Here is a 14,160-nt window from a genome sequence, read left to right on the forward strand (position 1 = left end):
GCTTCTGTGTGACCTGGGGCAAATGAGTGCCTTCTCTGAGCTTCTGAAGCCGCTTTCCTCTGTGAAACCAGGAGGAACAGTGGCTTCACAAGACCCCCTAAGCACTTAGGGTGGAGCAGGCATGCCAGCATGATGGTGCCCAGGGCCCATCCTCTCCCCTCCTCCATCTCCCTTTCTCAGGGGTCTGCACAACTATTTCCCCTTTTCTGGGGCAAATCCTCTCACCAAATAAACGTTCGCCCTTCTATCGCTGCCTACTAGGTGGGGGGGACTTCTGAAGCCTTGAGGTCCCTTCCCTCCCTGAGCACAGCCCAGCCTCAAGACCAAAACCACACCCCAATAACTCTCACCTATTGTGTCCTTGCAGAGGGCTCTGAACCAGGAGTGAAGACCAAGCTCTTGGGCATAAGAAACTTGGGAGAACAAGCTAGAGATAGGGTAGGTGTCCTTTAGACTCAGCATGGGGATCTCGAGTCCCCTTTTTCTGCTCTGATAGGAAATAGCCTCCATTTTCCCATCTGCAAAATGGGGTGAATAATCATTGCATCACCTACTTCACAACATAGATGAACTGTCCCAGAAAGTGGTAAGCACGCCTGACATGTGTGTGCACTCTGTATCAAAGACAGCATCTTATTTATACAGATGCAAAGGAGTCCCTCCCATCGCACAGGTCCTATTTGTGTGGGTGGTGCTGGGGGGAGGGTCACCTGCAGTGGTATTCGGGGAGAATTTCCTCAGAGATCTGGGTTTGGCCTGTGCTCCCAGATTGGCTCTTTCCCACTTTCTTGAGAGAATGAGGTTGGCAAGAGCCCAAATCTTAAAAGGCCATGCCAGGAGTTCTTTTTTTTTTTTTTTGAGATGGAATCTCGTTCTGTTGCCCAGGCTGGAGTGCAGTGGCACAATCTCAGCTCACTGCAACCTCTGCCTCCCGGGTTCAAGAGATTCTTCTGCCTCAGCCTCCCAAGTAGCTGGGACTACAGGTACGTGCCACCACACCTTGCTAATCTTTGTATTTTTAGTAGAGCTGGGGTTTCACCATATTGGCCAGGCTGGTCTCGAACTCCTGACTTTGTGATCCGCCCACCTCAGCCTCCCAAAGTGCTGGGATTACAGGCGTGAGTCACTATGCCTGGCTGCCAGGAGTTCTTTAAGTTTATCCTGAGGACAATGGGGAGCCATTAATGATCCTTGAGTGATGAGGTCACTCTTGCCTTTCGGTGCCAAGTTTAGGAAGGGCAAGCCTAGAAGTGCTTGGGAGGCCAGGTGAGGGGAAGGAGGGATTGAACCCAAAGTCCTGGTAGGAGTTATCACCCGAGAGATGGAAGACATTGGGAGAAGAGGGGACAAGAGTGTGAGGGCACCTCTCCAGCAACTCTTCCAGCCTCTGCTGACCTGTCCCCTACCCCAATCCTGCCATCGGTGGGGTGCTAGGGTCTTGCCCAGGGCGCCACAGGACACAATGCTGGTTTCTCAACTTGCTCAGTGCTTTATTGAACCAAGGCCCTAACAGATGACTCAGCAGGGCCTTCAAGCACAGCCCTGCCCCCATCTTGAGATTCAGAATCCAGAGGGTGCTGAGTCCTTGGTTTAGCTGCTTCTGTGACTTGAATATTTCCTCTTGAATAGATCCAAACCCTAAGTGTAAAGATTTCTGTCCACACAAATAGACACACACATATTCCTGCTGCAGGCTGTCATGCTCACCAAAATGCTTCCACCTGGTTTGGGTGTGCAAGGCACTGTGCATCCACGGCCATCTACGGCCATCCACCCATCCATCCAACCTTCCATCCATCCGCAACAAGACAGCAGCAAGTTCTGACCAGTCAGGCCCCAGGGTTCACAGCAGTAGGGGCTGGGCTTCCAGCAGGCTCACGATTCAGGCCTTAGCCCTTGCCCTGGGAGCCCCCAAGGATAATAACATCCCTTTCTGGGGCAACAAAACTGGGACTGAGTGGGTAACTGATATTTGACAGGGGAACCTAAATAGTCTACGGAAATGTCCTGAGATGGGTATAAAGTCAAACAGACCAAGCACACAGGTAACACTGAAATAGGAAAGAGTAAGAGCTTCTGTTCAGGCTGGAGGTGCTTGTATGGTGGGACAGGAAAAAGAGGAAAAGAGAAAGGGGCAACATGGCAGACATACCACGGTTCCTACAGAGGTTAGGGGCAGTCCTGGCCCAGGAAGTAAGGGCAGAGTGCTGACTCCCAGGCCAGGAAGGAGTTTAGCTCTGACCCATCCTCGGGGACCATGGCTCTCCCCCAGCCTCCGCTGACACACACATAAAGGAGCTTTTCAGGACACAGGAAGATGAGGGGTTAACCCTAACAAGGAAACAAGAAGCTCCTTGAGGACACAAAATACTGCCTTTAAGCTGGTATTAACCCAACTTAACTAACTCAACAGACTGGGCTCTTCCAGGGGTGGGGGGCACCAGGATATGGAAAATGATGGGATGACACAGGGGAATCGGGGCTGGGGCAGACAGGCAGGACACCCACACCATCCTTCCCATGGACAGCACCTGAGGCCTCCAGCAGGCCCTCAGCCCAGCAGGCCCATAGGGCAGCTGGCTTCAGGCCTGGAAAGGCAAGGGAGGTAGCAGGACTGATGCAGGCCCTCACTGGTCCTGCAGCCGGCTACAGAGTTCCCGCCGGCTCCGCTCCCCAGCCCAGCTGCGAGTCTTGAGGCGGAAGGTCTTCAGCTCATCCTTGAAAGCCTCGTGGTTCATGGGCCGGTAGTCCTGGGGTTCACAGAAGTTCTAGGGCAGGATAGGAGGGTTCAATGCAGTGGAATGGGTAAGTTTGACAGGGACCTAACCCTCCCATCCCCCTCCCACGGCTCCAGCCTGGCCAAGCCAACCCTCACACGAAGACTGTGGCCTTCCCCACCCACGCTACCGGGTGCTGAGGGAAGAACTCCTTGTAGCCGCCTTTCAGGATATACATCTCGGGGTAGTAGAGGCTGGGGTAGTCGTTAACAGCACGGTCTCGTTCCCTGATGAAACGGCACCTGAGGCATCATGGGCAGGGTGTGGTCAGAACGGGACATGCAGTGGCTTGTACATCATGGGACCTATTCCCCACGTCCCCTCCTTTGAGGGCCTTGGGGAGCCACAGAAGGCTTTGAGCACAGGAATGTAACCAAAAGAACACTTTTTAGATTAGTCTGGCTACAGAAGAGGGTGGGGAGGTGGAAGGAAGGAGGTAAAATCAAGGGGATGAGATCTGTTTCTAGAAAGAAGTTGCACCATCTTTGTTAGAGATATCTGTGCCTGGACCAGGAAAGGAGAAGCAGGAGAGGAGACAAGTGGGCCAAATTCAAGGGACCCATTCAGGCCACTCCTGGACAAGACCCAGTGAGGATTAGCGGTGGGAAGAAGGGAGGAGGAGGACCCAAGACTGAAGCCAGTGCCCAGGCCTGGTGCCCGGGTGGAGGTGGGTGCCACATGCTGGGATGCCTGGAGAAGATGGGAGGGCCACAGGGATGTGACTCTGTAAGGGGCATCTGGGTACAGATTCCCACCACATGGGTGAGGCCAGACTGGGGAGTCACTAGCAGTCTGATGGTCCAGTGGCAACCCAGAAGGAGGCAGGGGTGGGAGGACAGATGGCCAGGCAGAACAGGAATAGGGACAGAAGGAGCTCAGCCAGGGAGGGCCCAGGTGCTGTGGATGCCAGTGGAGGAGGTTCCAATGGAGACCTAACAGCACTGAACATGGGGAGGGTCAGTGTCACTGGGGACTGACATGGGGCCCTTAGATTTTGAGAAAGACACTGCTAGAGACTTGGAACTAGATTTTCTGAGGGTGGCAGCAATGGATGGGGGGTGGACATGAGGTTTACATAGGCAGGACAGTGAGGGAGATGGGAGGTGGATACCATGCGCAGTGAAGCGGGACTGAGGTCAGCTCTAGGCCATCAGATGGGACAGAGCAGAACCTGGACTTGCACCCCTGGCCATCGCAATGGTGCCAGCACCTGCAAGCCTGGGCAGGAAAGGCCGGGGCAGACACTAGCTGGCTGGGCAGAGCTGGGACTCACATGCGGGGCCCACGCTCAGATGAGAATTCACAGTGGAAAATGAGGATGACTCTCTTGTCCAGGCTACAGGGTGTGATGGGGCTCTGCAGCAGGAAGCTCTCGGCGTCGCGTTCCAGGGGCAAGTTCACCGCAGTCTGTCAGAGGAGCCAGAGGTCAGGCACAGCCCTGGGCCCAGGAAGCAGGCCCCTCCCCCTGCAGTCCCTGTCCTTCTCTTGGTAGGAACCCTCCCCACGAGAGGGGGCACCCATCCTCCACCCATTCTTGCTCTTGGTAGAGCAAGGACCTAAAGCAGGTGGGATCTTCAGGGCCTCTCCCCATTGCCCCACCTTACCTTGATGTGCCCGCCTTCATACTCATAGGGGTATCTGCAGTCCACAATCACAAACTTATCCACGATGTTGCTGAACTTGCCCGTCAACAGAGCCACCATCTGTAGGAGGTCATGGGGGTTGGTTCCAGAAGGTCAGGCTGGCAGCCAGCAGGTGGCCCTAGCCTGTCCTCTGGCATAGTTCCATACAGCCTGTCCCCAGGGAAGGTCAACAACGGAGCTACAGTCCCAAATGTGCCTAGAAAATGGCGCAACGCTGTTTACCGTTTCTGGTGAGATGTACTTGAGGTCTTGATGCTTTCCGTCTACTGTCTGTAGGAGGAAGGCCTGAAGGGAAGGGAAGGGAAGGGATGCGGGAGAGAGGAAAAAGTTAAATTGGTAAGACCAGGAGCCTGGAAAGAATGAAGTTTCATTCCCAAACTCAGAGGTCCACACCTGCTTTGGCCTTCAAATTCAGCTCTGGGTCCCATAGCAACTGAGAGGGTCTCTTGGGTCTGACACCCAGGGAACAACCTTCCAAGGGGAAAGGGAAATGAAAAAGGGAAGTGGAAGAGATGAACTCCACACTCTGCTCCCTACCCTCTGCCAAGCCCGAAGGTGAGGCATGACGGGGTTCCAAGCTAGCTATGAGCTTGGAAATAAGATGAAGACGCAACAGATGCCTGAACTGACTTGAGGTGGAGTCAGGAGACAAGGAGGGCCAGAGGGAGGAGTCTATATGAGAACAAAAGATGAAAAGATACAAAGGACAAAGAAAAGGGGAGCTCTGGGGAGAGGGAGAAACCCAAGCAGCCCCTAGGCTAGAGGACCCCTAGTCAGTAAAAGGTCAAGCCCCCAAGGGGCCCTTCGCTGCTGCAGGTACCTTAGAGTAATCTCCAATCAGCTCTCGGTGGTCACTGTCCAGGAGGTTCTCAATCTCATCGTGACACAGTGATTTTGAGCGGAGGACGCGGACTTTCTGGAAAGTGAGTCAGATGGAGGCCAGGGTCAGGGTGGGGCTGCCCCTCAATGCCCTGTCTGGCTGGTACCCCCTTTCTCTGCCATGCCCAGGCTGCCACCTGCCCTCTGCCACAAACTTAGCCAAGGGAGTGGCTGCCGAGGTGCATGCAAAAGTGGGCTCCAGGAGGAAGGCACTCACAGGTTCCTCAGGCTCCTGCTGCTCCTCAGGAGGGGTCACGCTCCGCCTCCGCTTATTCTGCACGGGTGTGTCCCTGTCCTGGGGCCGCTCCAGCCTCTTAAGGATGGGCCGGATCACGCTGCAGGGCATGGATGGAGAGCGGAAGAGCCGCTGGCACTTGCTGTACATGACGAGGTCCTGGTGGAGATAGCAGGTTAGGGATCAGAGTGTCCAGGCCCCACCCCATCCCTCAAATCCACTGGAGGGTAGGATGGACCCCATGCCTCCAAATTCGGAGGGGGCCACCCCAGAGGCCCACCTGTTCCTCTTCCTTTTCCAAGGTCTTGACCAGTGGGGCGCTAATGAGACTCTCCATGCCTGGGGGAACTGCATCATCATCCTGAGGCCGGATTAGCAAGGATAGGGTCACACCCACAGGCATAGGCCAAACCCCTCCAGTCCCGGAATCCTCCAGCACAGCCTTCCCTGTTTCCCTGGCAAACCCCAGGTTGGGGTGAGAAGCTGCCCCACCTCCGCAACCTCCCCTCCACTGTGGCACCAGCCACCTGCTCTTCTCTGATTGGCCAGAGGTTAGGCTGTTACTCAGTTACCTCAAATTCTTCTTCTGACACTGGAACGAGGTCACGGTCCTGCCACAGGGGCTCAGAGCTCTCTTCTTTTGGGTGAACCCAGAGATGGGGAGGTAGGGGCCTGGTGGGCCAAGGCTGTTTACCTTTAAGTCACTCTCTAGGATATCCACAAATCCATCATCTTCCTCAGTATCCCCCTCTGCAGGGGTGAGAGAGAAGCGACCTCGGGCCACGGGGCTGAGCTCCTCCACTTCCATCTTCTGCTCAGGACTGAGACACTGTCCACATGACAGGCAGACACAGACTTAGAGGTGGGGACAGTTCCCGCCCCCATCATCCTGAGGAAAAGTTCCCAGTGCCTGGGGGCTCAGGGCCACCCTCCTCTTCCCTCAGGCTGCCTCCCCAGGCCCCGGCCAGGGGTCAGCTCTCTAGATGTACCATCAGGTCGGGGGCCGAGCTGGGCCTCTGGGCAAAGGCTTCCCTGCGGCTGGCCCACTCTGCCAGAGCATGCGTGGAGCTGGGATGTGTGGGCTTCCATGGCATCTTGAAGACAAACCCATCCTGCAGCCAAGATGGGAAAGGAGGGTCCTCACATGCCACGAAACCACCCCAGCATGCCCCTCCTCTCCCTGGAGAACTCCCATCCAAGTCTTCCAGAAGCGCACGTTCTCCTTGTCTTCCCCAGAGCTGCTGGCAGCTCCACTGCCCGCCTCGCTCTTCCTCTGGCCATCGGGCGCCTGGAAGTTGGTGATGTTCCGAAGCACGGGGCTTTGACCCAGCAGCCTCACCTAGAGCCAGGCAGGGCGGCAGGCAGAGGAATGAAGGCTGCATTACTCCGGCACCAGCCCAGGCCCTACCTTCTCCACCTCTCCTCCAGCTCCTCCCACTTACCTATCTACCTCTGAAACCCCATCTCCCACAGCCTGCCTGGGACACCCAGCTGGGAGGTGATCCCTAGATGCCTCCTGCTCATCTACCCCATGCCTGGCCAGCATGTCTAAGCCTCAGTCAGGCCTCAAAGACACTCACCGGCATAGACTGGAAGCGTCTGATGGCAAACTGCTCTCTACAGGAGGAAATGGGGACAGGTGAGAGCTGGGAGAGGCAGGGCAGGGACCGAGAGCATGTACCATGCCCTTCCGGAGCCCTATACGTCCTAGGGGAAAGCCCGTGGTAGATGGAAGAGGCCTGGGAACACTTACTTTCGAATGACCCGGCTGGCTGCCTGGATGGCCTGTTCAAACCTAGGACAGAGAAGGGTCCCATGTAACCTATCCTCCCTTCACACCCATCACCCACCCCAGCACTAGGCCCCCAGTCCCCCAGTTCCCAGCACCAGATCTCCAGTCCAGGGAGGAATAAAGGCAAAGACAAGGGCCAGGGCTCAAGCCAGTGGAAGGGGTTGGGTAGGAAGAACGCCCAACCATCAGGGGGCCCAGGTACTGGGGAGGGGGGAGATAAGAGACAGCCTAGAATTTTAAAGGCTGCCCTGAATGAAAGAAAGCCCAGAGAATGGCAGTGACAGAGACAGCTGGGGCAGGTCACAGGGTCAGGGAGGCGTCACCAAGGCAACAGTCTCGCCAGCCTGCACCAGGCCTTCCACCTGTATGCAAATCACTTCAGCGGGGCCATATGGCTGCCAGGAAAGGCATCCATCCATCCTATGGTGATAGGCCAGGGGCACCCAGCAATGTGGGTGTCTACAGGGCCTGGACAACAAGGCGAGGCTTCCTCTCCCTTGTGAGGAGCTGGCCTGGCTCCCAGTCTTCCCAGGACTGGGGCCTGCTCTAGGGCTCCCCCAATCAGCTCCAGTCTGATACAGCAGACCCCCTAGTGACAAATGTGCAGGGCCACATCCTCTCCTCCCTCCTACGGAATTTTCCAGGACCAGCCTCTGTCCCACCCCCTCCTTCTGCCTTAGAAGAGGCAGCAGGCAAGGGATTCCAACACATGTTCCCTCTGAGGCCCCAGCCCACAACTGTGTTACAGGAGACCACCTGCCACGCAGAGCTTTTGTGCATCTATACACACACACACGCACACACACATACACACACACACACACACATACACACACACACAGCTTCTTTCTGAGAAATTCTGTATAACTGTCAAAGCAGGTGTGGGGCAGGGAACCACTCAGGGATAAAGTATGAGGGGGATGCCCCCCCGGGGGGCCTGCTGTGCCCAGCCGACCTGGCATCAGGAATGACCAATTTCATTGGCCTGTACATGGGCCTTGGGGGTAGGGCAAGACTGCTCTGTGCTGCCACCAAAACCAACCTGCAGTCCCCGACCCCACCCAATCCTCTCCCCATTTCCTGTTTGTGAACCAATCTGCAGCCCAGCCTAGTCTGATCAAAGGCAATGGGAGGTAAGACAAGTCACTACCCTAAACCCAAAGCCACAGTCCCCAGCACAGGCAAGGGATGCCCAGCTGTCCCTACTAATGGCTGGCAGCTGCCCAGCTGCTTGGGCTTTAACAACTGGACGGGAACAGCTGTGCTCTGGAAGACACCACCCATGCCCACAGCCAAGGGGAAAGTGTCTGTCCAGGCCAGAGCCCACCAACTCTCTCTCCATTCCCTTGCACAAAGGGCCTAGACCAGAGCTGGCCAGAGGGTCAAGTGTCATCGAAGTCAAAGGTTGCTGCTTGGCCAAGAGCCAAATCAATCTGCAGGCAACTGTGTTTTGTTTGGCCTAGAGTGAGTTAAAGTTTTGAATTAACTGGATCATATTTTTAAATTGTAATATTTCACAGAAAAAATGGGTATAGGCAAGAAAGAAAAACGGGACATACGCTGGGCTTGTATTCCTGCAAGACATGGGCTGTAGTCTAGTATCTGCTCTCCCAGTGGCCACTGTCCCCACCATCCCTGGCCCTGAGCCCACTCTTGGTTGGCTCCCATGAGAGCAGATCCTTCTCTGAGACAGGGAGCAGAATCCCAAGGCCTGAGAAGGTCAGTGAGCCCCCCGGCCATGGGGATCCTGAAGCCACCCCATGGTCTGCCTGTTTTCCCAGACCTCCCCGGTGAGTTTATGCTAGAACTAGGATTCTTAAAGGCAGGTGCTGACTGCTTGGTAGTAGACATTCCCTTCTCTACTCACGTCTGCTCTGCCATCTGGCGGTCCACAGGGCTGGGGGAATCCATGCAGAGACCTGAGGGGACAGAGCACCTTGGTTTGAAAGTAGTGGCACTTTCTGTATACTTTCCCCAACCATGTCCCAATAAGAAAAAAAAAAGAAAAAGAAAAGTTTCTAGTTTGGACTTTGGCACATTAGAAAATGAAACAAAAACCCAATCATGGACCCTGAGAGCTAACACATCATCTCCCAAATGGTACAGGACACCACTCCCTGTTTACTATGGAAATTCCTTTATATGTGTCTTTAAACCACAGTGCTCGCTAAGCATTTTTCTTGAACTGATTTCAAACAATTTGTTCTAGAAGAGACAACAGATTTTTAAAGAAGGGGTTATAGACTAAGAATGTTCTCAAGAACAACTCAGCCCTGGGTGCTTCCCAGGTAGGGCTGTGGTTTAGGAACTTTGGTGTGTGGTTTTACATAGGTAAGATCTCATCTAGCGTAGAGGGCCCCACCCTCTCATCCACTCAGCCAGTCCACACTGGGTGTGGTGAGCCCCACATGAGGTGTGTCTTCCTCCCATCTCTGTGGAGGGTGGGGGAAACGCTCCTGGGCCCACCAGATGTGGGGAGGATGTTAGTCTGATCGGCAGGGAAATCGGGAGGCCCAGGCAGCCCCCGCAAACTCTCCTGGCACTGGCAGATCTCCCCAGGCTCCCCTGGGCCTCACCTGCATCAGAAGATTCGGAGGATTCAGATGACAGGGAGGATTCAGATGCCCGTCGAGACAGGGATAGGCGCGTCAGGCGGCTGTGGCTGCGGAAGAGCAGGGTCCCTACCTGACTCTTTGGGGTTTCGCTGGGAAAGGAGCAGGGACCCGGGAAAGGAGAAAGGTGGGGTTCAAGGCCTCGCTAGCCCACGTTCCCACTCCCTCACTGAGAAAAGAACTGAGCGAAACACTACACCAGGAAAGCAATGGCCCTGAGGGCTGGCCCTCTTCTCAGCTCAAGGCAGGTTCATTCTACAGAGGCCCTAAAGGGGCTTCTCTTTGTTGACTGGTTAAGAAAGGTCCTCCCAGGTGCAGGGGAAGGTGAGCCCAGGGTGTGAGCAAGGTGGCCTGGATGGAGACCAGCCTAGGGGTTGGTGGTCTAGCCGAGACGCCCCAGAGAGCCTTCCCCTAAACTGTCAGACCCCCACCTTTCCAGGATCCTTCCTGAAGGATGGACCAAGACCAGGTTCTCCTACTGGAACAACCCAGCTCTCCCCTTGCACTTAGGGAGCAGGATCAGTGTTTAATTAATTGGCTTAATTCTGGGGGCAGAATTGGGGTGGAGGGAGCAGGGGCATGGATGTGTGAGTGCCCCACAGCTCTGCCACCCTCAAGTTCCCTCTCCAGGCTTGGGAATCCCATCCTGGAGCAAAATGGTGGCTATCTGGGCAGAGATTAGGGAGGCAGCATGGTGGAGGCACAATGAGGGAGGAGGGAGTGAGGGGAAAGACTTGGAGAGGCTTGTGTAGACTGAGAGCAGGTCACCTGGAGGGTGTGGGGGGCACAGCCCAGGTCTCACCTCCCATGTCCTGGGCCCCTATGAAGGGACAAGGGTGTACCTCTCCACTGCCCAGGATGCCTCCCCGGGACTCCACCTCCTGGATTCGACTACCATGCCCGGTTCTCCAGGAGGCCCAGGACTCCAGACCGGGCCTCTCACCCCTATATCCAGCCTCCTTGGGGTGTCCTACCTGCCGAGCCCGGCGAGGTCGTGCATGGTCTGGGTGAGGGTGGTGACCGGCGAGGAAGCGGTCGCGCGCACCGGAGACACCAGGAGGCCATGAGATCCCAGCAGGAGGCCCGGGAAGTGGCCGGGACGCTGGGCGCCACCGCGCACGCATGCTGGACTGAGAGCCGAGCCTGGCGCAGGCTCCGGCTGGGGCACCTCCATCGCGGCGGGGCCGGCAGAAAGCTGGCTGGAGGGCCGGGCGCAAGGCAGCCAACAAACGCCGGCACAGCTGGCTGGGCCGAGGGAGGCAGCGGGCGCGGAGGGGGTGGAGGGGGGAAGGGAGGAAGGGAGGAAGAGCCACAGGGCCAGGCGCGAGGGAGGAGAGGGATGCGGGGAGGGCGGGGGGCGAGGGACGCGGGGCTCAGGAACCAGCCTGGGAAGCCTCTAGTTGCAGCTGCCACTTCCACCTCCTTATATATTCGAAAAATAACAGCGACCGCGCCGCCGGACGCCACCAATGGGGTAGCGGGTTAGAGGAGGGCGGGATTGAGGGCGGGGCCCTCAGGGCGAGAGGCGCCGAGGCTGGATATCTAGGCTTTGGGTGGGTCGGAGGAATTAGGATTCATCCCATACCCTCGCACATCCCCCTGGCGCGAGGATCCAGGCCTCCCGAAATCCTCCTGTCGCGACATGATTTGGAGCTCCACACTCCCAAAGGCAGCAGCAACGCCCTAGGGTGACCTCCAAGGACCCCCTGCGGCATATCGTCACCTGGTATCACCGCTAGGGACGGGGAGAGGCTCCAACCGGCTCCCGGAAGTTTGCTAAACCCAGCTGGGCTGTGCGGTCTGCGTTAGATACCCCATTTTACAGACCTGGACGTTGAGGCGTGAAGTTCATTAACTTGTTCAAGGTCACGCGGTTGGGCAGGCGGTGGGCTAAGATTCGCTTGCTCCAGGCGCCTCTGAGCCCGCAGCCTCCCCGCCCCCGCGAGTGGCTGCGCTGAGCAGCAGCAAAACGTCATTCGCAGGCGGAGCGCCCAGCTTAGGAGGTGGGAGGGCAGTGGGGCCCCCAAGCGGAACTCACGGGCGCTTTCGGGGGACCCCAGGTTAGATGTTACCCCAACCGGTCCAATTTTCGCGGCAGCCCCGGTAGAGGCTCTGAACGGTGGAACTAGGCATGGATTTCCGCGACTGGGGGGTCGAGGAGGGTGTCAGCAACCAGAGAAGTGAATTAAGTATCACGCCCATTGATGACTTAGCTAACTTGGTAGCAATGGTACCATATTATTTAATTGGTGTTTCTTTGATGACCAGACCAGAGAGGCTGAATTTGTCATTTAAGCTAACCATCTTCCAATTATCTTTTTCTTTTTCTGTTTTTTTTTTTTTTTTTTTTTTGAGATGGTGTCTCGCTCTGTCAACCCGGCTGGAGTGAAGCGGTGTTCTCTGCTCACTGCAAGCTCCGCCTCCCGGGTTCAAGCGATTCTTCTGCCTCAGCCTCCCGAATAGCTGGGACTACAGGCGCATGCCACCACACCTGACTAATTTTTGTATTTTTAGTAAAGACGGGGTTTCACCAGATTGGTCAGGCTGGTCTCGAACTCCTGACCTCGTGATCCACCTGTCTAGGTCTCCCAAAGTGCTGGGATTACAGGCATGAGCCACAGCGCCCGGCCCATCTTCCAATTATCTAAATGCCTTCCAGCCCCGCCCGTTTTCCAGGCCTCCTGGAACAAGAGGCCTGAAGGCTGCACTGAAAAGCCAGTGGGTAGTAAGCAGCTTTCCTATAGCATACCATCTCTCCAGGTTAGAAGTGGCCTCTGGCTGGGCGGGCAGTGGGGCGGGGGTGGGGGAGCGGACTGCAGTTCAGCAAGGCAGGAGTGCCCCTTCGCGTGAAGTCCCAGCCACCCGGACCCAAATTTTTTGGGGTGGCAAAAGGGAGGGCCTGGTGATGGGGGGCTGGGTGGGCCAATGCATGTGAAGGGGAGGGGAAGACCCCAGCCCCACCTGAGAGGGGTGGCCAACGTGGGAACTGTGACCTTTCCTTTTCTCCACATTTTGCCCAGTTCCTGTGCTGTGCAGAGGGCTCTGCAAGACTGAATTTCCGGTTCATCCTCCCTGGGTCAGGGGTCATGCCCTGGACCTCCAGCCACTACTTCCAGTGAGGATGTGACTGCCCTTAGTGCCAGGAGGGAAGGGGGAAGTACCCTTGTGAGGCTACCCAGCCCCCAAACCAGAAATAAAACTCCCAAGATTTGCATTTTCAAAATAAACACAGCAGGTATCCCCCCACCCAGCCAACATACAGGGCAACAATGCAGGGTGGGCATTATACTGTTGAATCCCTTGAAATCCCAGTCAGGTCACCTCTGGGCTGGTGAGTGGGCAGGTGGGCAAGACCATAGAGGGGTTCTGGGTTTGTTTGTTTGTTTGTTTGAGATGGAGTCTCACCATGTCACCCAGGCTTGAGGGCAGTGGCATGATCTTGGCTCACTGCAACCTCCGCCTCCTGGGTTCAAGCGATTTTCCTGCCTCAGCCTCCCGAGTTGCTGGAATTACAGGTGCCCGCCACCATTCCCAGCCAATTTTTTATTTTCAGTAGAGACAGGGTTTTGCCATGTTGGCCAGGCTGGTCTCGAACTCCTGACCTCAGGTGATCCACCCATCTCGGCCTCCCAAAGTGCTGGGATTACAGGCGTGAGCTATTGTGCCTGGCCCACATACATAATTTAAAATATTCTAGTAGCCACACTTAAAACAATAAAAAACATGAAATTACTGTAATATTTTATTCAATGTAATGTATTCAAAATATTATTCGACATGTTATCAATATAAAATTATTGAGATATTTTACATACTTTTTCGGATACCAAGTCTTCAAACTCTAATATGCATTTTACACCCCCAGCACATCTCAATTTCTGTGATGTTTAAAGGGCTCAATAGTGCTGGAACTGTGGCTCACACCTGTAATCCCAGCAACTCCAGAGTCTGATGCAGGGGAATTGCCTGAGGCTAGTAATTCAAGACCAGCTTGAGCAATATGGTGAAACCCTGTCTTTACAAAACTTTTTTAAAAAACTTAGCTGGGTGTGGTGGCCCCTGCCTATAATCCAAGCAACTCGCCGGGTGCAGTGGCTCACACCTGTAATCCCAGCACTTGGGGAGGCCGAGGCAGGTGGATCACAAGGTCAGGAGCTCGAGACCAGCCTGGCCGACATGGTGAAAACCCATCTCTACTAAAAATACAAACATTAGCTGGGCC

The 14,160-nt window shown here is 55.6% G+C and overlaps 1 protein-coding gene across 3 annotated transcripts; it reads right to left on the bottom strand.

The window, feature by feature from the left end:
* Positions 1 to 1,466: 1,466 nt before the first annotated feature.
* On the bottom strand, positions 1,467 to 11,911 carry CDC25B (cell division cycle 25B). Of its 3 annotated transcripts, none has more exons than XM_030915919.1 (17): positions 11,766 to 11,909; positions 10,913 to 11,644; positions 9,903 to 10,030; positions 9,194 to 9,245; positions 7,288 to 7,329; positions 7,115 to 7,151; positions 6,751 to 6,873; positions 6,524 to 6,646; positions 6,229 to 6,363; positions 5,815 to 5,895; positions 5,517 to 5,693; positions 5,241 to 5,336; positions 4,643 to 4,705; positions 4,382 to 4,480; positions 4,051 to 4,184; positions 2,908 to 3,019; positions 1,467 to 2,768 (listed from the first exon to the last, which is right to left on the bottom strand). In XM_030915919.1, the coding sequence occupies exons 2-17, from the start codon at positions 11,110 to 11,112 to the stop codon at positions 2,628 to 2,630; spliced, it is 1,743 nt and encodes a 580-aa protein (XP_030771779.1). In that variant the 5' UTR covers positions 11,113 to 11,644; positions 11,766 to 11,909; the 3' UTR covers positions 1,467 to 2,627. The 3 variants fall into 3 exon arrangements, with proteins under 3 accessions (XP_030771779.1, XP_030771780.1, XP_010377258.1); XM_030915920.1 differs by having other exon boundaries at positions 10,913 to 11,673; positions 11,766 to 11,889; XM_010378956.2 differs by having other exon boundaries at positions 9,903 to 9,988; positions 10,913 to 11,911.
* Between the last annotated feature and the right edge of the window lie 2,249 nt (positions 11,912 to 14,160).

The sequence above is a fragment of the Rhinopithecus roxellana genome, chromosome 13, assembly GCF_007565055.1.
Source record: "Rhinopithecus roxellana isolate Shanxi Qingling chromosome 13, ASM756505v1, whole genome shotgun sequence".
NCBI lineage: Eukaryota > Metazoa > Chordata > Mammalia > Primates > Cercopithecidae > Rhinopithecus > Rhinopithecus roxellana.

What these genes read in the sequence shown, in the direction of transcription:
- CDC25B (XM_030915919.1), bottom strand. Translation starts at nt 11,112, where the DNA reads ATGGAGGTGCCCCAGCCGGAGCCTGCGCCAGGCTCGGCTCTCAGTCCA. An exon ending in CTGGGGAAGACAAGGAGAAC is followed by an intron (nt 6,647 to 6,750) that starts GTGCGCTTCTGG and finishes TCTTGGCTGCAG; the next exon opens with GATGGGTTTGTCTTCAAGAT. An exon ending in AGCAGGAGCCTGAGGAACCT is followed by an intron (nt 5,337 to 5,516) that starts GTGAGTGCCTTC and finishes CTCACTTTCCAG; the next exon opens with AAAGTCCGCGTCCTCCGCTC.